The sequence below is a fragment of the Peromyscus maniculatus genome, chromosome 18, assembly GCF_049852395.1.
Source record: "Peromyscus maniculatus bairdii isolate BWxNUB_F1_BW_parent chromosome 18, HU_Pman_BW_mat_3.1, whole genome shotgun sequence".
In the NCBI taxonomy this organism is placed as follows: domain Eukaryota; kingdom Metazoa; phylum Chordata; class Mammalia; order Rodentia; family Cricetidae; genus Peromyscus; species Peromyscus maniculatus.
Genome location: NC_134869.1, coordinates 18,709,455 through 18,728,631, shown reverse-complemented (window position 1 = coordinate 18,728,631; position 19,177 = coordinate 18,709,455). Strand labels below are relative to the sequence as shown.

The 19,177-nt window shown below is 46.8% G+C and overlaps 1 protein-coding gene across 3 annotated transcripts in view; it reads right to left on the bottom strand.

Annotated features, from left to right (window-relative positions):
• Positions 1-3,596: 3,596 nt before the first annotated feature.
• Positions 3,597-19,177, bottom strand: part of Lta4h (leukotriene A4 hydrolase) — a 36,024-nt gene continuing 20,443 nt past the window's right edge. The window contains exons 10-19 of one of the 3 annotated variants that reach the window (XM_006988459.4): positions 18,756-18,826; positions 18,185-18,296; positions 17,502-17,646; positions 15,324-15,427; positions 14,836-14,906; positions 11,343-11,397; positions 7,593-7,688; positions 6,558-6,640; positions 5,755-5,859; positions 3,597-3,870 (exon numbers count right to left, since the gene is read on the bottom strand). In XM_006988459.4, coding sequence (XP_006988521.1) covers positions 3,753-3,870; positions 5,755-5,859; positions 6,558-6,640; positions 7,593-7,688; positions 11,343-11,397; positions 14,836-14,906; positions 15,324-15,427; positions 17,502-17,646; positions 18,185-18,296; positions 18,756-18,826 — 960 coding nt within the window. In that variant the 3' untranslated portion in view covers positions 3,597-3,752. The remainder of the gene's footprint in view (positions 3,871-5,754; positions 5,860-6,557; positions 6,641-7,592; positions 7,689-11,342; positions 11,398-14,835; positions 14,907-15,323; positions 15,428-17,501; positions 17,647-18,184; positions 18,297-18,755; positions 18,827-19,177) is intronic. The other 2 variants (XM_006988460.4, XM_006988461.4) reach the window with 2 other exon arrangements.

Sequence of the window (19,177 nt, the reverse complement as noted above, 5' to 3'; positions counted from 1 at the left end):
ACACATGTTGAGCAATGCCTCCCCGACCCTGATTTGTGCCTCTGAAGCTGCCTGCCACTCCACGGAAGAATGCTGAGAAGCCCAGAGATCATTGTCACAACTCAAGGTTGTGTGTCTAGAGTATGACCAACAGCTTATGGCCCTGGGGTGAGTGAATTACCAGTCTGTTTCCTCATCCAAAGGCAAACTGTGGACTGGTGTGCTTTGCAGCATCTAGCTGGAATAAATCCTGGCTCTGTGATTTATTTGATTCCTCTGGGCTTCAGCTTTCTCGCCTACAAAACGGAGATACCACTAGGACCTATCCCAATGGGCAGCTGGAAAGACGGAATGAACTCACGTGTTGGGTCAGAGTCTGCTGGATGGGGATGCTACAGAAGTGTTTGGGGTTACTCTCACCGGGACTTGGACTTCTAACGCTCCACATGACCTCAGTTGTTTTGGGAATATTCCTCATCTTGGCACCTGGATATCCCCAATTCACCTAAGCTTCTTCGCAGCCAATAACTGCCAACCCCTGTTCCCACCCAACCCTCCCCCACCCGTGGGAAGGACACTGATGGAGTGAAAGGGGATTCAAAGAAATGCGTGTGCTTTAGTCGTCCGTCAGTTCTGAGAAATTGATCATTCCAGCAGAAAGCCTGTTTCCACTTTAGAACAGGTACAGCCACTTCTGCCAAGACCCATATCCGAATCCAGGGGCTCACTCTCGGGGTCTGATGGAAGTGTGTTCATCAGACAGCCACACCCCGACCGTGCCCTGCATTTTCGACAACAACAGCTTGATAGAGATGTTATCTTCTTCAGTTCCAGTCGCCAACCTTCAGGACACACCCTGAATTCATTTCTGCCCATGAACCCGACTTCTGGATTCTTTCTTCTCCTGGACCCCAGTGGTTATGAAGCTGCCCTAGTTGTCCATACGGTGATGCTTAGCCCGCATCTCTGCCTGTATTTGGGGTGGAACCCACGCCCCAAGCCCTTACGCTGGACCGTCACCCGCTTACCCCAGCGGACTGTTGCTACACGTCCCGTGGTCATGGGGATGATAGACAGCCCCACCCTTTGACTCATGCCTCCCCAAAGGGAACTGCCCACATCTTCCTCTCTCCTCAGCCTGCATCCAACTCCCAGACACAGGTCTCCTCTTCTACACTTCTGGGAAAGCTGTGGCCCTCAGGTGTGAACCACCTTCATTCGGCCCCCATTCATTCATTCATTCATTCATTCATTCATTCATTCATTCATTCATTCATTCACCAAGTCCTTCCTGAACACCTGGTAGGTGTCAAGCTCTCTGTGCTGGGTGCCGCAGACAAAACGAGGTCCATTCCCACGCAGGCATGTTTCTGGGCTTGGTGTCCGGAGATGAACAGAACCATAAAGATGGAGATGCCCAACTACCCCTCAGGTCATCCAAACTACTGGGTGCCCTGGCTGACACCCCAGGTGGGCCCAGCTTTTGAGGAATTCCAAGATGATACCAGTTTCTGGTGATGTCACGCTCGGCCACGTGAGGACTCTACACACAAGCCCCAGACATCATGTAGCCAATTGTCATTTTGTCCCTATATCCCCGTTTTCTTTACTCGGTGGATGACTGCTACGCTGCTGTCTTTCTTGAGACTTTTTTTTTCCAGGGCTGAGGACCGAACCCAGGGCCTTGAGCTTGCTAGGCGAGCGCTCTAGTGCTGAGCTAAATCCCCAACCCTGAGACCTTTCTTAAACCACCTAAGGCTAGGTGGGTGGAATTCTTTCTCAGACTGTATTAGCATAACCAGTTTGGTTTTTTGCATCGTTTAGAAATTTCCTCTCTTTTACTTCCTCTGGTGATCGTGTGCATTTTGCTCCGACACAGAGACAACTGAACTTGAGCCAGTCCTTGGTCCTAGGGAAACCTGTAGCGGGATGTGTCTTTGGCGCCCCCTGCCTGTTCCAGGGAAGACATACAAGCGAGAGCTGCGTGCTGGGGATCGGGACCGCTGTAATCCACCAAGGGAAGGGGAGCAAGATGTCTCTGGATTCCAGGACTGGACGGGGACTTCTGATGCCCGCCCCATCTTTAGGGGGTTTTTAATCTTCACATTTTTAGGGGGTACCCAGTGATGACACACATACTCTAAGACAACACTCCTCCCCTTGGCTGGACTTTGATCAGGAATGGGCTCAACTGGAGAATCTGGGATTGTGGCGGTCTCTCCACGTTAACATGGAAGTGGGAGGGGTCCAGAGTGCAGGGTGGGAAAGGGAAGCACCTGAACCAGGAGCACCGATAGCTCTGCCGTCTGCCTATCTGTGAGTCTTAAATAATACTCCTCTGCTCTTACCAACTTGGGTTCTGTACCTGGCGACGGAAAAATCCTAATGCCCCAGAGAGTCCCAAACCGAGTGTGGAAATGCCCCGGGGCACCACTGGGTATTACAGGATGCTGCATTAGGCCTGCCTTTTCTTTGGTTCAAATTCAATCATTTTCAATTATGTGTCTCCACATGCCACTTGCTCTGGGAGGGTGAAGAATCCCACTGGCTGCTGAGGTGATGAAGGAGGCTGAATGGAGCGAGGGAATACTGGGAGGTATTGGTGTCCGGGGTGGCCATCTGACCTGTGATGAACAGAAGACCAGGACAAGCATGCTGGACCAGCAGCATGGATCGAGGGCTGGGAGGACAGGGTCCCGCCAGGGCTCACACAACTCTGGAAGGAGAGTCTATCCCTGGTGACAAGCAAATCCAAGGGTTCATGCTTAAGCTATTTAAAAAGCAGAACTCTGGACTGGGGAAAGAACGCAGTGGATAGAGTGTTTACCTTTCAAAGACCTAAGTTTGATCCCAGAACCCACATTAAAAAAGCCAGTCAGTCACATGCTTGTCATCTCAGAGCTCCTGAGGCGAAGGTGGGCTGACTCTGGGGCTTGCTGGCCAGCGAGCCTAGCCTACTTGTCCAGTTACCAGTGAGAGACTCTCTCTAAAAATAAACATGGACAGTGCCTGTGGAGATGTCCTCTGGCCTCTGTGCATGTGTACACCCCTGCATATCTGTACTCGAGACACATGCACTCACACATGCACATTTTAAAAAGCAAAACAATGATCATGCTGAATTTTTGGCCTGCTGGCAAATTCAAATATAAAAATAATCAGTATGGCAAGAGAACATTAATAAAACATTAGTTGGGGGCTGGAGAGATGGCTCAGAGGTTAAGAGCACTGGCTGTTCTTCCAGAGGTCCCAGCAACCACATGGTGGCTCCCAACCATCTGTAATGAGGTCTGGTGCCCTCTTCTGGCCTGCAGGGATACATGCAGGCAGAACACTGTATACATAATAAATAAATAAATCTTTAAACAAATAAAACATTAGTTAAGTAATGTGTCAAAATATTTTGTAATTACACTGAAAAAAAAAAAAACCTAATGTAAAAATCTGAAACTTCTATTGGGTGTGGTAGCATACACCTGTAATTCTAGCACATGGAAAGGTGAGAAAGGGAATGTTAAGTTCAAAGTCGGCCTAAGCTATGCAGTGAGACCCTGCCTCTAAAGAAATACTAAACCTTGTAAGTCAAAAGAGTAAAAGTTCACAAAGACTACAGCACATTATTTTTAAAAGGTAGAGAATTTTAGTGACATCATGAGAAAATTAAAAAAAAAATGACATGTTTAATTACAATGAGAGTTAAAATTTTGTATTTCTTCATAGGTTCAATTTAAAAAAAGAACAAGGGAAATGTAAAATCAGCAACCATCAGGTCCTTAATCCACTTTCAAATCCTTCCCCACCAGCATCGCCGTCACGGGATGCATACTGGCTTTATGCTCCTGGTAGGCGCGGACAGCTAGGTCGCGAGATTTGTCGAAGGCCGCCAGATCCCTGCAGAGAAAATGGAGAGAGACAAAGAGAGATGGGGGGGGGGGGCAGAAAATCATGTCAACACCGAGGTTCAATTAAAGATCACAGCAGGGTATCACCCCACTAAAACCATCAAAGAGCAGGTCATAGCTATTTGGAGGGGCGTTGCATGGAGGGACTCGGGTGAAGAGATAGCAGCCATTACCAAGCAGTATGCAAGTATGACTGGCTAAACATTGGCCTCGTATGAGAACGTTAACTTTAATTACTTGGTCTTTTTTTTTTCTTTAAGTGCTTTCCAAGCTTATTTTAATCAACCATTTAAGAGTACAAACATTCCAACTTCTAAAAAGACTTTCTGAAAACTTCATACAGTGAGAGTGAAAATACCAACCATAGTTATTAAATAGTAACGGCAAGTTGGGGGTGAATATATAAAATGCAGGATTAGTCATTTTAAGGATGGCTATGAGTTTTATGCTACAAGACAGAACATTTATTCTTCCCACAGAAAGCGTGTTCTTAAGTTTTTCCATTCGTTTCTTTCTTTATGGTGTGTGTGTGTGTGTGTGTGTGTGTGTGTGTGTGTGTGTGTGTGTGTAAGTCAGAGGACAGCCTGTGGAAGTTGCTTCTCTTCCACCATGTGAATCCCAGGGACTGGACTCAGGCCATAGGGTTGGCAGCATGTGTCTTGCCTGCTGAGGCATCCTGCCGGTCCCAAAGGGTGTCTACAGTCTTATTTGAAGTAGACACCACTCACTTAAAACAACAGATTGTAGATGTAACGGTTTTATTAAATAAGAAACACAGAGCCAAATGCAGAGTTAAGAGCCTGGCTAGCTCAGTCAGTAGAGCACGAGACTAAAACCGCCTTCCTACCACCTCCGCTGCTGATGCCGCCGTCCTTCCCCTCAGAAAGAGACCTACTTCCTGTGTGTCTGTCTCTTTATTGACTTTCTGTTCTGCCTTCTGACCTCCTCATCACTGCCTGTCTATACAGACCTCTAGGTCTCTATGGTTGGTATTGAGATTAAAGGCGTGTATCTCCAAGCTGGCTGTGTCCTTGAACACACAGACTCTGCTTCTGCTATGGCTTGCTATTAGCTCTGACCTCCAGGCAACTTTATTTATTAACATACAAATAAAATATCACCATAATAGATGGGTTTTAATTACAGAAAGCATGTGAAGACTGCATCAAAATACCTTCAAAAGTAGTTTTGTGGCCATATTTTAAAAATCGGGTAATGGCTTGCATTGACAAAATTTTATTATACTTAGGAATTAATGCAAGGCCAACACACTAATTATGAAATTTTATGGCATTGATTATAATTTTTTAATAATATGGAGCAAATACCTAATCAGGGAATTGAATGGAGATATTCTTAAATTGCATCTTGTTGCTAAAATACATCCCCCTCTACTTCCTGAGCATTCCTCTCCTATGCATCAAGTGACATTTGTCTCAGAGAGCTTGCTTTATGTGCAAATTTCTCTTCAGACTCTTCCTTGCCCCCACATGCCAAATGTTCTCCTTTCCAGAATCCTTCTGTGTATCTAAGACTGTCTTGTTTTTCCTCTTGCCTGGCCCTGCAGCAGCAGTTGACCACACATCATGCTCCGGAAACAGCTCAGGACATTATTTTAAAATTTAAATGGGCACAAGTACCAGTTCCTTATTTATGATAATAAACTCAAAATACATTTAAAATTATGCTGCCGATGGCATTTTACAGAGTTACTTTTCCCACCAGGCAGGACCAGTATTGAATCTAGGGCCTCAGGCATTCAAAGAACTCTACCAGGGAGCTACGGGCGGAAACACAGATTTAACAAGCCCTGTCTTCCGGATCTGCTTCCTATCCCTCCCTGACTGTGAGGCACGGTCCGCTTTGGCCTTACTTGAACAAAGGTCGCGTGAACTTCATCCTTCCCTGTTCAGTTGCCATTTTTAGAGCCAAAGGAATTGCTTCCTCCCATTTCGATTGAATGCAGAGCCGTAACCATCTGAAAGAAGGATGTTTTAGGGGCGTGGGAGAGAGGATGAGGAGGGAAGGAAATGAACAGTATTCCTAAACATTTATGCTACAGAGACAAACAATCCCATTATAATCGCATCATGCACCTTTACGTCATCAGTGCACATCTGCACACAGCTAACAATCCCATTATAATCGCATCGTGCACCTTTACGTCACCCATGCACATCTGCACACACACAGCTAACAACTGGAGAAGAGAAGGAGGAGGAGCTGGTTCTTGGGAAAGATCAGGTGTTAGGCTTGGACTATAGAAGTGTTCGTGTGTCTTATAAAGTCAGTTTCTGAAGGAAGTAACTTTGATCTAAACCTTACACTACAAACCGGATTTAAGGATAGTTAGCATATTACAGAACAAAGGTTTCTAGCAGTGCCCATTCAAAGTTGATCTGGCTAACTGGAAAAGGAAGCCTATTTACTACTGGACTCTCCATTCTATTTTTTTTTTTTTTTTAGGTTGAGGGTAGCTTAGAACACAGTCTAGCAAAAAGGTTAACATCATCACGTTATACACCACAACTATCCCTTTGACGCACTACGTCTAGCTACGTCGACGGACATGACGAGGGTCTCAAGATTCATGGCCTCTCAGACTCTCTTTCCCTTTCTCCACGGTTTAAGCTAGCATTCTGCTTTCTTCCACAGAGACAAGTTAAAATGATGTACCTGAATCGTATTTCAGAATTGTTAATGGCATTGAAGTTGTATACCTCTTGCATTCGCTTTATGTGCCCCAATGGAAGAGGTGCCTAAGAGCAAGATGAAGAAATGTGACGGATCATTTCAACAGGATTCCCTGGAAGAAAGGAGCTGGAGAGAAAGTCTTAGCCACATTAAAGTCCTAAATACCTTGTAATAGAGAAATACGCTGGATGTGCACTAATGTAAATCTCTAGCAACTAATTCCTGAAAAGGATGTTCCCCTGGGGACATGGGGACAAGCTACTTTGTGGAGAACATAAGAGAAACCAAGGTGGGTTACTCTCCTCAGGCTTCCTAGACGGTTCCAGAATCTTTTGGGTTCTCCCCACATCCTACATAAAGTTTTCCCGCTCTTCAGATAAATCACATTTCCTTACGTTTTTCATCGCTGGTTGCCTTTGCTGGTCGGCTTTATCTTTGTCTAGTCCTTTAAGAGCACTTTTAGATTATATCCTTTTAAAATGGCAGCCCTTAACCTTCCATATCCTAGACCCCTTTGAGATGGGTAATACAGACTCTGTCCTTGGCGGGGTGGGGTGGGGTGCATTTACCGTGTAAATGCAAATGCCTAGATACAACTTCAGGGACGCCTGACCCTCCTGCATTCATGTTAACCCACACTAAAAGGGGAAACAAGTTTCAAAGAAGGAAAAGAGTTGAGTTCAACTGGGACAGACAGAATTTGAGATGCCTACAGAGGACAGGCTGAGGTCCCTAGAGAGACACTGCCCCCCTCCCTCTCTCCCCTCCCCACACTGTGGTCTCCTTACCTGACAGGACTACCTATGCGTCAGCCACCTCCATTCTCAACTAACCGCTAGGCCTATTCCAAGTTAGTATATTAACTCCCACATGGACATAGTTCAGTTCCCAATCCACGCTGCTAGGCCAGCCAATGAAAGTCACCTCCCAGACATCCCGACTCTCATTTCCACACCCCTTCCCATCAGCTCCTCGGGCTTTCCTCTTCTCCATCCTAGGTCACACTAGGAGCACTACCTTCTGAAGCACTTGGGCCAGGAACTCATTCAGCTGATGGGATGAGAGGTCCTTCAGATCCGCGATGCTGAACGAATTTAAATCCTCCTCTTTGGCCTGAAACAAGCGTTACCAGGTTATTTCTGCTCAGGTGTAATTTCATAATATTTTAGCCTGACGTAGAAGCAAAAATGAAGAAAAACAAATATATTCGCACCCGAGTTTACATGATCCGACATTAAGTTACTACAACCCAAAAGGCGGTTGATTCCTAAAATCCACAGTACTTAAGGAAAGATCGAGCATTCACAGCAGGATGCAGGAACAGTCACCCTCTGCTTTTCAGACACTGTTTGAACCATCAGAAGTACCGTGATTTCCAAAGCAAAGAGACACTACATACAGCATGTCAACTCGTTTATAAGCCAATCTGGTACAGAGAAGACACCTTATAGGCCAAATGAGAGCCTGGCGGGCGCTCCACGGACCAAGATGGCCACTGCTTTCCAGTTGGTTCTTAAGACTTACCACTTGTTTCCTTCGTACACATTCCTTTTTATTTTTACGTGTGTACACGCGTGCGCATGCAGGGTGTGTGTGTGTGTGTGTGCATGCAGGTGTATATGTGTTTGTGTCTGCATGTGGGTGTGTATGTGTTTGTGTGTGTGTGCATGTGGGTGTGGGTGTGTGCATGCAGGTATATATGTGTTTGTGTGTGTGTGTGTGTGTGTGTGTGTGTGTGTGTGTGTGTGTGTGTGTGTGTGTATGCTTGTACTCACTGAGTCTGAACCTATGTGCACACACATGAAGAGGCCAGAGGCTGGCTCTGAGTGTCTTCCCACTCAGTCTCCACTTTCCTGAGGTATGTTCTTTCACTGAGCTGGCCGAGGCCCCGATTCGGCAGTCGAGGCAGCCAGCTTACCCTGAGGGTCCCCCTGTCTCTGCCTGCTGAGCACTGAGATTACAGGAGCAGGCTGCCATATCTGCCTGCCTTTTATGCGGGTGCTGGGCATCCAGACACCAGCCCTCACACCTGATCACACTTTAGCCACTGGGCCACCAGACCCCCTATTTGTATGTATGTGTACAGTCCTTTAATACTTGGGGGAAAGCAGCCATGAAAGCACCCGAGGACGGGACCCTCAAGGTTAACGTCTTCACCGTGACAAACCCTGTCCGCCCCCTCTGATGACTGAAATGTCTGTAATAAACCACATCTGCCTTTCCCTGCTGGGCCCGGAGCAATAGCAGAGCGGAAGTGAGCAGCAGCTTCTGCAGCACCAGGCAAGCGGGAGGGACTTTTCAAATGGACTAAGGGGTTCCTGGAGACTCCTGGAGAGGCTCTGGTTTCCCAGAGACGGCCCTCACTCTTCTCAGTCCGGCACGTCTGTGAGCGAACACACGTGGAACCAAAAGAACAAAGCTCGTGTGCCAAGGTGTGCAACCAGGTTTCTCTCCTGGAATGCAAACAATCAGAGGCCTTTTGAAACATTAAGTTATTAAACTCCCTCCAGCCGAGTTCAACACCACTCCAGGTAAAATGTTCGCAGCCAAGGTACACAACATTAAAGGAAGCTCATTATTAAACTCCCTCCAGCCGAATTCAATACCACTCTAGGTAAAATGTTCGCAGCCAAGGTACACAACATTAAAGAAAGCTCATTATTAAACTCCCTCCAGCCGAATTCAATACCACTCCAGGCAAAATGTTCGCAGCCAAGGTACACATGTGCACACCCGGCCAATTCTCCGAAAGACAGCTACTTAGACGCTCCATTCCCATCACTGCCTTATGAACAGCAGGAGTGAGAGCGCCCCCCCCCTCCCCAACACCACCCAAGATACACGCTGTGGGACTGAAACTCCACACCTCTATTCTGACTGGAGTCTCCACGAAGCTTACGGTTCACAGGATTTTAAATGAGACCCCGATCCTTCCTCCTCTCCCTTCTGTCTCCTTCCTTCCATCCGTCTTTCTTTCCTTCCTTTTCTGACAAGGCCTCCTGATGGAGCTGGCCCTGACTTCACAACCGCCCTGCCTGTCTCCTGCACGCCGAAGCCACAGGGGAGTCACAGAGCTGGGCTAAGTGAGAGACTCTTCCACTGGTCTCTGGCTTCGTTCCCTGTCTTATCACTCTTGTTTTCCTCGTGCCTCTAAGGGTTTTTCTCCCAGTACCTGAAATGCCCGACTCCCATGTCTAATATTCAACATCTAATCTGCTCTGAGTTGCTTTGTTGGGGTGGGGGGTCCTGGCCACTGAACCCAGGGCTTGTGCATGCTAAGGACGTGGTCTGCCACTGGACTGCGTTTCCCGTCCACCGACTTCTTAGCTAGTTAGAAAATCAAACCTCCAAGCTCTCTTCAATGTGTTTCCCTCTGCACTGTTCTAGATGCAAATGCTCATGAACGACTCCTGCTCGCCCCCGAGCTGGCTTTCGTCCCGAAGCTGCCTTCTCCACCTTAGCGTCTCCTGTCCCACCACACTGACAGACTCGTGGTCTCAATGTCAGACCCCGGTCCTTTCATTTACAATTCCAAATCTTCAAAGACCCCACCGCTGCCTACAGGTTACATCTTCAATGCCTGATAAGCATATTTATCTTCCAATCTTGTTCCCCTCTATCGGTTCCTACATTTATGCAACAGTGAATAAAGAAGGATGGTCCTGGGGACATAGGAAAGTAAAAAGAATTCCTGCTCTTGAGGAGCCGACAGTCTGGCGGAAGAAACAGGCAAATAATGAACACAGCCAAAGCTCTCTTTGGCATCAAGTAGCCAGCACCTACCATTCTCTCGGTGAAGTGAACTGCCCATTGTCCAGGCCATGGGAGCAAACATTCATGGCGTGAGCCATTCCCATGATCGGTCCTCGCTCTTCCTACACGTCCCTAGACTAAGCCAGCCAGACACGCTCCTAAATACTTAGGCCGGCTGGGCTGGCTTTATAAACCCTCACCACACAGGTAAGGTGTATGAAATAAGGGTGCCAAAGCAGAAGACAGCTGTGTACGGGGCTGTTCTGATGCGGCTTTTGAACAAACACCTAAACACCCCTCCTGAACCGCAGCATGTCCGTCCCCCACCCTCCTGCCCTCCTTGATATGGATGGGGGCATCTCAGTCCCCACAGGGTGGGGGAATCCCTCTGTTGAGTCCACGACTCCACCTGCCTCTTTCACATGCTGCTCACTGCTCGGCTTAAAAGTAATTTGTGCAGAAATCGATTGTCTTTCATTAAGCTACAGCCAACCTAAAGGCAGGTCCATCTCTGTTTCTTTCACAGTGTGAAGCCCAGAATTCTGTAGGTGGAAGGTTGCCAGGAAACGCCTGCTGCATAAACTTTAAAGATAAATTCCAGAGAGCAATCTCAACACTTGCTGCAATCGTCAAGATAAAACGACTGTTTCGTTTTCTCTGATTTGCCATTCCAGAGTCATCCGGGGTACATGCTCAGTCTGGTCTCCCGAGGCATATATTTTAGCCCACATATGAGGAAACTCCTCTTCAGGAAGTTTTCTAGAAATGAACCACAGCTCGAAACCAGCAGGACCCCTCAGTTCCTCCCGTTCCACAGCTGGCTTTCAACACTCGACCAAGATCATTCAGATTTACCCACAGGCATTTGAAGCACATCTCATGAGTGATGGGGGGGGGGGGCAGGGTGTGTGGGAAGACATTATCGGCCCAGGGAAACAACTTACAAATAAAGTGCCCGCCCCGCCCCCAAAAGACAATTCAGAAAAGAGCCGAAAATCACGCATCACTACTTACAGTGACCCATCTTTGACTTAAGGCAATGCAGGCATTTGTCAGAGTCATATCATAACTGCAAGAATGAAAAACATATTCAAGATTACATTTTGTAAACACACACACCCCTTTGCATAAGTGCAGTTTTATGCTATATAAAATGCCGAAAACTTAAAATTTCTTTAAAGATAAAGAGCTCCTGAGTGCTAGTGTAGGAAGTTCACTTGACTCATCTGAGAATTCCCAGATCCAAATGGGGTACCACACTGGACAGCACATGAAGAAAGCCCTGGCTGTCCTTCACAGAGAACACACAAGCATCTCAGCGCAGCCGTCACACACCCAAGAAGGACTTGGGACGGGGGTCAGCAGAGCACACTTGGCATCAGCAGCGCCGGGCACCCAGGACAGCACACGGAACACCAGATCCCCATGCCCAGGGCTTTTACTTTTGGGTTGTGCCAAACTTTTCATCACCCAGTAAATCTACAAGCAGGCTAGGTAACAGGCACTGACCCCGAGGCCAGACTTGAGAGTCCCAAGTCACCATGTGAGAAATTCATTCCTTTATGGACGGGTGGGGTTAACCATTAAGCAAAACAAGCAATGTCGGTATGTGTGTGCGACTCGAATGTCATTCTTGCAAACAGCCCTCTTTATCTAAACATCAAGCCTCTGCTGGGAAATGGTTATCAGCGACAAGAGATACCCTCCCGCTGAGGGTTTTTCTATTCTTCTCTTCTTTTCTTGGGAACGAACGGGGAGTCCATTCACAATTCTTCCTCGTCAGCAGTAAATAAGAATTGTAACTGGCTGCCCCTGGACTCTGGTAGAAAGTACGTACAGCCCGAGTGCTCTGAGTTTGAATCTGAAATGTCCCCCAAAGCCTCCTGGGTTGAAGGCTTGGTCCTTGGCTGGTGTGCTATTTAGAAGTAACTGGATTATGAGGATACTAACTTCGTCCACAAACAAATGGGCTGTTAGGAGGGGAGGCCAAAGAGGAAGTGGATCTCTGCCTCTCTCTCTCTCTCTGTCTGCCCCCAGGACCACCTTCTCTTGTGTTCTACTTCATCACAGACAGAACCATGGCCCCAGACAAAAGCAGGAGCCAAACCAGGTCTTCTCAAATCATGTCAGGAATTTTGTCCAGCAAAGGCAGCTGGGTAACCACAGGGCCAAGCAGTCAGGCTGTGGATGGAGGAAGTGAGATCAGAGGTCATCCACTCCCCAGGCTGCAAGACACCTTCTCCTCAGCACAGAGTTCTTTAAGATTTATTTTTATTTATTTTTTTTTTTTTGGTTTTTCGAGACAGGGTTTCTCTGTGTAGCTTTGCGCCTTTCCTGGGACTCACTTGGTAGCCCAGGCTGGCCTCGAACTCACAGAGATCCGCCTGGCTCTGCCTCCCGAGTGCTGGGATTAAAGGCGTGCGCCACCACCGCCCGGCGCAAGATTTATTTATTATGTATACTGGCATCAGATCTCAATACAGATGGTTGTGAGCCACCATGTGGTTGCTGGGAATTGAACTCAGGACCTCTGGAAGAGCAGCCAGTGCTCTTAACCTCTAAGCCATCTCTCCAGCCCCCAGGATCGATTTCTTCAACACCAAGACAGCGGGACAGGTTTGGTTGGTGTCTTTCTTAGTGTTCTGAAACTTCCTTCTTGGTATGGTTGGCTGAATGAAAAGTTAAGGATTAGCTCAGGAAGAGGAAGTAATTCCTGCTCAAGACAACGCCCCGGGGAAAGTTATGTGCAAACCAGCCTTGAGCGTTGCTCTCACGGCATGTACGGTGCAGCCAAAGGAACAATGTTTAGTCATACAAACACAAAGCTGTGTGACTTTGCACATAGCACCAAGACACTCTCAAATGCAAGATCTGACCTGCGCCGAGGTCAAGAGACACCTCCATGAGGAAGTGCTTCCTAAGCGGAAGCTGGAATTATCTACATAGAAGTGTGAGTGTCTGGGTACGAAGCTTGAAGGAGTGTGGCGAGTCTGAGAGACCCTAGACTAGCAGCCTGACCGAAGCAGAGGGTGTGGAATGTTGGGAGCCATGGAGTCCCTGTGAACGAAAGGATCTGGCCTCAGCCCAAGGACAGAAGAGCACCAGAGAAGATAGCTAACAAGAGAACGGATGGGCACAGTTGCAGGGGTTCGCCGTTGTTTATTATGAAAGGGTCTCTGTTGTGCAGCCTTGGATGTCCTGGGACTCATCACGTAGACCAAGCTAGCCTCCAAGGCACAGAGATCTGCCTGCCTCTGCTTAGGTTTTTAAATGTCACGCTTAAGTTTTTAAATGTGTACTCCAGCTCTCTGTACACGCGGGTACAGAACGAGGCCAGAAAACATCAGACACACAGCTTTAGGGAGCACAGCTGTCTTCCAGGAGGGAGAGCTGACGTGTCAGCGAACGTGAGTGGAGCAGGGGAAGTGGAGAGGAACGGAGGATCTGAGGGACATTTAAACACACACAGATGTCAGGAGCGCTGACGTCCGAATCAGAGGATGCGGAGTCAGCCCATCTCTTCTGACCACACTCTTAGTACTCGCCTAACCACTTCCTTCTCAACCTCAACTCTCGAGAGGCTTTTCAAACACACATGACCATGACATCTGTTTTCTACCTAACTTCTGATGCTCAGCCCCGTACCTCAATCAAACTGGGTTGTTTACTGGGAGAGTAGCTGGTAGGACTCTCCATGATTCAAAGGAAGGGCAACCAAGAGCTGAAACATCCTCACACAACTCCTGAAGTCTAGGGTGCAGCTCCCTGACGCCAGGGAGGTGTTTAGTAGACGACAGGGGAGGCAAGACTCCAGGGTTTCAGTGCTTACTATGAGTCACGCAATTTTGGACAAAGCACTTAGGTTAGCCTACTGATCTAAGTTCCCACTTCTGGAAATAGGGAAGATAACTTGTAATAATATAAGAATATAATACTTGCCATTTTCCTTACTGAAAACGTGTGTGTGTATGTGTGTGTGTGTGTGTGTGTGTGTGTGTGTGTGTGTGTGTGTGTGTGTGTGTGTGTGTGTTTTAGAACAGGTCTTGCTATACAACCCCAACTGGCCCTGGGCTCATAATCCTCCTGCCTCTTCCTCCTCCTGGGGCTGGGGTCAAAGGCAGCCATCATACCTAACTTTCACAGAAGCTTGCTCTTTCTGACGTCCCTCACCACCCTCATGTGGAAACTTGGCACCCAGTACCACTCCCAATCTGTTCAACAGATCTGTTTGTAAACTACGGAAATGGCTTTTGGCTTCAGGGGAAAGGTCTAGAAACCTAAGCCCCTTGTTCTTTTTGCTGACTGGTAACAGTTTAAGAAAAGCATATGGTCCTTCCAGGTACTCGGAAAGTGTGTCCAGCCTGCAGCCCTCAGGCCACGGGCCCCAAGATGGTTATGCCTGCAGCCTAAGACATCTGTAGACGAGTATGCCGTGCGGCAATAACCAAAGGTTGGATGCCCTTGGATTAGGAGAACGAAGGCAACGTGTTAGCAGGCGAGAGCTTACTTTGGTTTGACCGGAGGCAGGCCAGGAGAATAGAGCCAGGCATTCCAGTCAACTTGATTGAGAAGATCCACCTGTGAAGAGGAAGAACACCCAGTTCTGACAGGATGACTTTTTCTCGGGTCAAAACAAACAAATGAGCAACTGCAAACTAAGCTGTAAGGAATCAGACATACAATTAACTCTACTTCGCCACATCACGGTAACTTCTCAATCTCATTACTTCTTAAAATTAATACCAAGCAACAGATCATCATCATCGTGTCTACGTCTGGAATACAATGTGACATTCTGACATCTGTGGAGTCAAATCTAGCTCATTAACATAAACTTAAGAGTCATTACTAGTGTTCTGAATGAGAATTAAAACAGATCAACCAAGTCTCACGGCAAATTTGGAACCAATAGCATGATTAAGTAATTCAAGTGGCCTAGCAAATAGTTTAGAGAGATACACTGGGCATTAAAAATAAGAGGGATTTAAAACCAACCTTATCTTTAAAGTGGGAATACAGGAAACCCTTCCAGTCGTCCGTGGTCACACTCTTGTACGAGAATTTCTCAACATAAGCCTTTAAGAATCCTAGAAACACCTCTAGGAAGAAGAGAGGGAAAGAAAAAAATTAAAAGAAACCCATACACAGAAAGGCAATCCCTGCTCTTTCTTGTGGTTGCCACTGTTCTAGTAACCACAGAACGACGGAGATCACTCAAGAGGGCCATGGAGAGCTTCGACCGTGAAAGGATGTCCAAGAAAGGAGGTAGGTCTCAAGCTGGGCCTTTGAAGTCTATGGGAGTCAACGCAGGGGAGAAGGGAAACTCTTCCCAGGCCAGGATAACGTAATGAAGACACAGTGCAAGAATAACCCACGTTCTAAAAATAACCCTCATATGATGAGAAAGGAGGAGAGTAAGAGCCGACAGTCAGCATGGAAGGAGAGGTGCCTTCCAAGTCAATCAACAGAGGGGACCCCTCTCAGGCCATCAGTACGAGGTCACGTAAAGTCATCACAGCTATGTAAGACAGTCTCATGATAGCATTCAAAATAGGAGATGGAGCCGGGCGGTGGTGGGGTGCGCCTTTAATCCTACCACTCTGAAGGCAGAGGCAGGTGGATCTTAGTGAGTTCGAGGCCAGCCTGGTCTACAGAGTGAGATCCAGGACAGGCACCAAAACTACACAGAGAAACCCTGTCTCAAAAAACAAACAAAAGTATGAGATGGAATCATGTGCGCTGAGCTTTAAGAATTAAAAAGACAGATACAGGGCTGGGCGGTGGTGGCGCACACCTTTAACCCCAGCACTCGGGAGACAGAGGCAGGCGGATCTCTGTGAGTTCGAGGCCAGCCTAGTCTACAGAGTGAGTTCCAGGACAGCCAGGACTGTTTCACAGAGAAACCCTATCTAGAAAACCAACCAACCAACCAACCAAACAAACAAAAAAGACAGATACAGTCAAACTCTTGCCTGAGGGGCCTACGTTCCAAGACTCCAGCAGATGGCTAAAACTGCACACAGTACCAAATCCTACTGCACTACTGTTTTCCATAAGGACAGACCTACGGTCACACTGAATTCATCCATGTGGCATGGGAAGAGGTCAAGAACAATCCCTATAGTCAGGAAGCAGAATCATTACAATACACTGTGATGAAAGTCACATGGATGGTACCCCTCTCCAAACACTCTAAGCCCCCCGGGTTTCTCAGGAGCCCCGCTGAGGCATCACACACTTGAGTTCTAGGAATGCTTGTTCTATTTACTGGAGGCCACAAAGATGAAGGGCGTTGGCGATTCAGATATTCAATAGTGGAGCCACGAGCGAAAAGGGCAGTCTTGAGTTAACAGGGGGGGGGAAATCATAGGCTGAGTTCTTAAGACCTACAGTCAAGCCGGGCGGCGGCGCACGCCTTTAATCCTGGCACTCAGGAGGCAGAGGCAGGCGGATCTCTGTGAGTTCGAGGCCAGCCTGGGCTACCAAGTGAGTTCCAGGAAAAGGCGCAAAGCTACACAGAGAAACCCTGTCTCGAAAAACCAAAAAAAAAAAAAAAAAAAAAAAAAGAAAAAAAAAAAGATAAAAGATAAAAGAAAGACCTACAGTCAAGACAAAGCTTACTATAGCTGAGTTCACATCCATGAAATCTTGAAAAAATAATTCCAAAGAACGCCAGTAACTGCAGTGGCAAAAAGTGAACCCACAGCTAAGGAAAGACGAGTACAGGATCCCTGACTGTGTTATTAAAACCTTTATGTGTGTGTGATTGACTGTTCATCTATACCCAGAGTAAGATCTGGAGCCACACATCAATCTGCTAACGGGGTGACCCCGGGGCTAGGGAGGGGGCGCGAGAGTTCTCATTTATCACTCGTGAACTTCTGGATTATAGAAGTTTGTCAATGGGTAGACGCTATTACCCTAACTCTTCAAGTATAATGGGATTAAAAATAAAAAAGTCAAGCCATATTATACAGAATAAGGGGTTGTGTGGAGTTTTGTGGATATAGGCAGTAACAGAAAGCAATACAGAGGTCTCCAGCAGAATGAACTGGAGGTACAAAAATGAAGAGACACCGTTTACAATTCATCTCTAGTCTTCACATCACCCTCCACAAGAAAAAACATGAAACCAAACCAAAGCACACCGGCCAGACACTGCCAACTACTTACCTGGTCCACCAAGAAGCTGCTCAAGGTAGAAGAGCAAGGCGAAGCCCTTCTCATAGGGAATGGAAGAGTAGGCTACATCAGGGTCCACATCCTTCAGATCAACCACGAGCTTGGTGAAGGGATGGGACTCCCCAAAGGTTTTTATCTGCAACCCAATGAATAAAACGAGTGTTCTCACAGGAAGAGGGACGAAACTGTGCCAGCACGCTAGCAAGGAAGTCCTGCTTCACTCAGGGCCGTTAACAGGCTTCTAAGAGCTTAGCGACTGGAAACACAGAACGTTGCTATCACTCGTGGAATCTAACTATAAGGAGGGCAAGATGGGTCTCCACTATTTCTCACTAATAACAGGTTTTACTTTGATGCGATAACTAGAGAGATTCAAAGCTTGAGCTACAAGTTTAGATTTGGGAGACAGCATTTGAAAATTCACAAGCAGCCCACATAAATTTCAACGAAATAATCAGCTACGTTAACAGCAAAGAACCTAGGATGTGTTCCTCAGCTCCCAGTTTGGACCAAGACATGAGTGGCATGTGTCAACAGACTTATCAAAGGGTAGCTGCTTCCTTTTGCACACCTGTACTATGGCTTCCTTGTTGCTAACAAGGACACTTTATAAACCCAGTCTGTGTGGACTAGTCAACGTTAGGTGAATGCTTCTAAAGGCCCGTCTCACTCACCGTATTCTGTAACTCTCCCCATCCTCCCAAAGCATGGAAGTGTCTGAACTTCTCCCCAAACAATCGTCCACAAATGTGGCGCTCCAAGTAGACAGTATGTCCTTCGTTTAACCTGAAAAGGAATGAAAAATGGGCACTGTCCCAGCGGAGAGGACACAGCATTTTAACCGAGCAGGTGTTTTCCGTTTGCTCTTCTTAGGGAGGAGAGCATGCATCGTGGCCCGCACATCTCAGCCCCTGCTGCCTGGAGGAGCCTGAGCAGTCACCAGAGACAGTAACAAGCCCAGGCAAGCAGCCGGCAGCACAGAACAGTGAGCAGTAATTTTGTTTTTAACAAGTTCACGTGTTAAAATGAGGCAATGTCAGAAAGTAAGGAGCAAGAATGAACGGTACCCCTAGATTGGATCTACCACCGTGACAGGTGTTGCAGAATCTTTGAAAACGCTGTGTATCAGGGTGACCATAAGGAAAAGAAACAAGATGTACACAGGAAACAGTGGGGGCAAGAGGGAAATGAACCATAGCAACCAATACAAAAAAAAAAAAAAAAAAAAAGGAAAAGAAATCATACCAAAAGTGATCCCAAGTCTTGTTAGTTACTAGGTTTCCTGTCCAGCTGTGAGATATCTCATGGGCAATAACCTGAGGGAACAGCATTAAGTGATGAGTGGTCAGATCCATCACCTTGCCCGAGAACAAGTCCTTATTTAAACATATGCTTTTAAATTCACATGACTTCATGTTTTTAAAAACATATTCAGGGAATAACTCATTTCAGGGAAAAAATGGAATTTAACTGAAAACCAACAATGTATAGAATACTTTAAAGGATTAGAAACAACTACCACCAAGAAAAAATTAAATCAAATAAACACGTAAGTCAATTAAAGTATTTCATACACAGGAAATAACAATATTTGTTTTTATGATCATGTATCATTCATATCTAGCCACACTTTCCTTTAATCTATTAAACCTAATTACTAAAGAAGA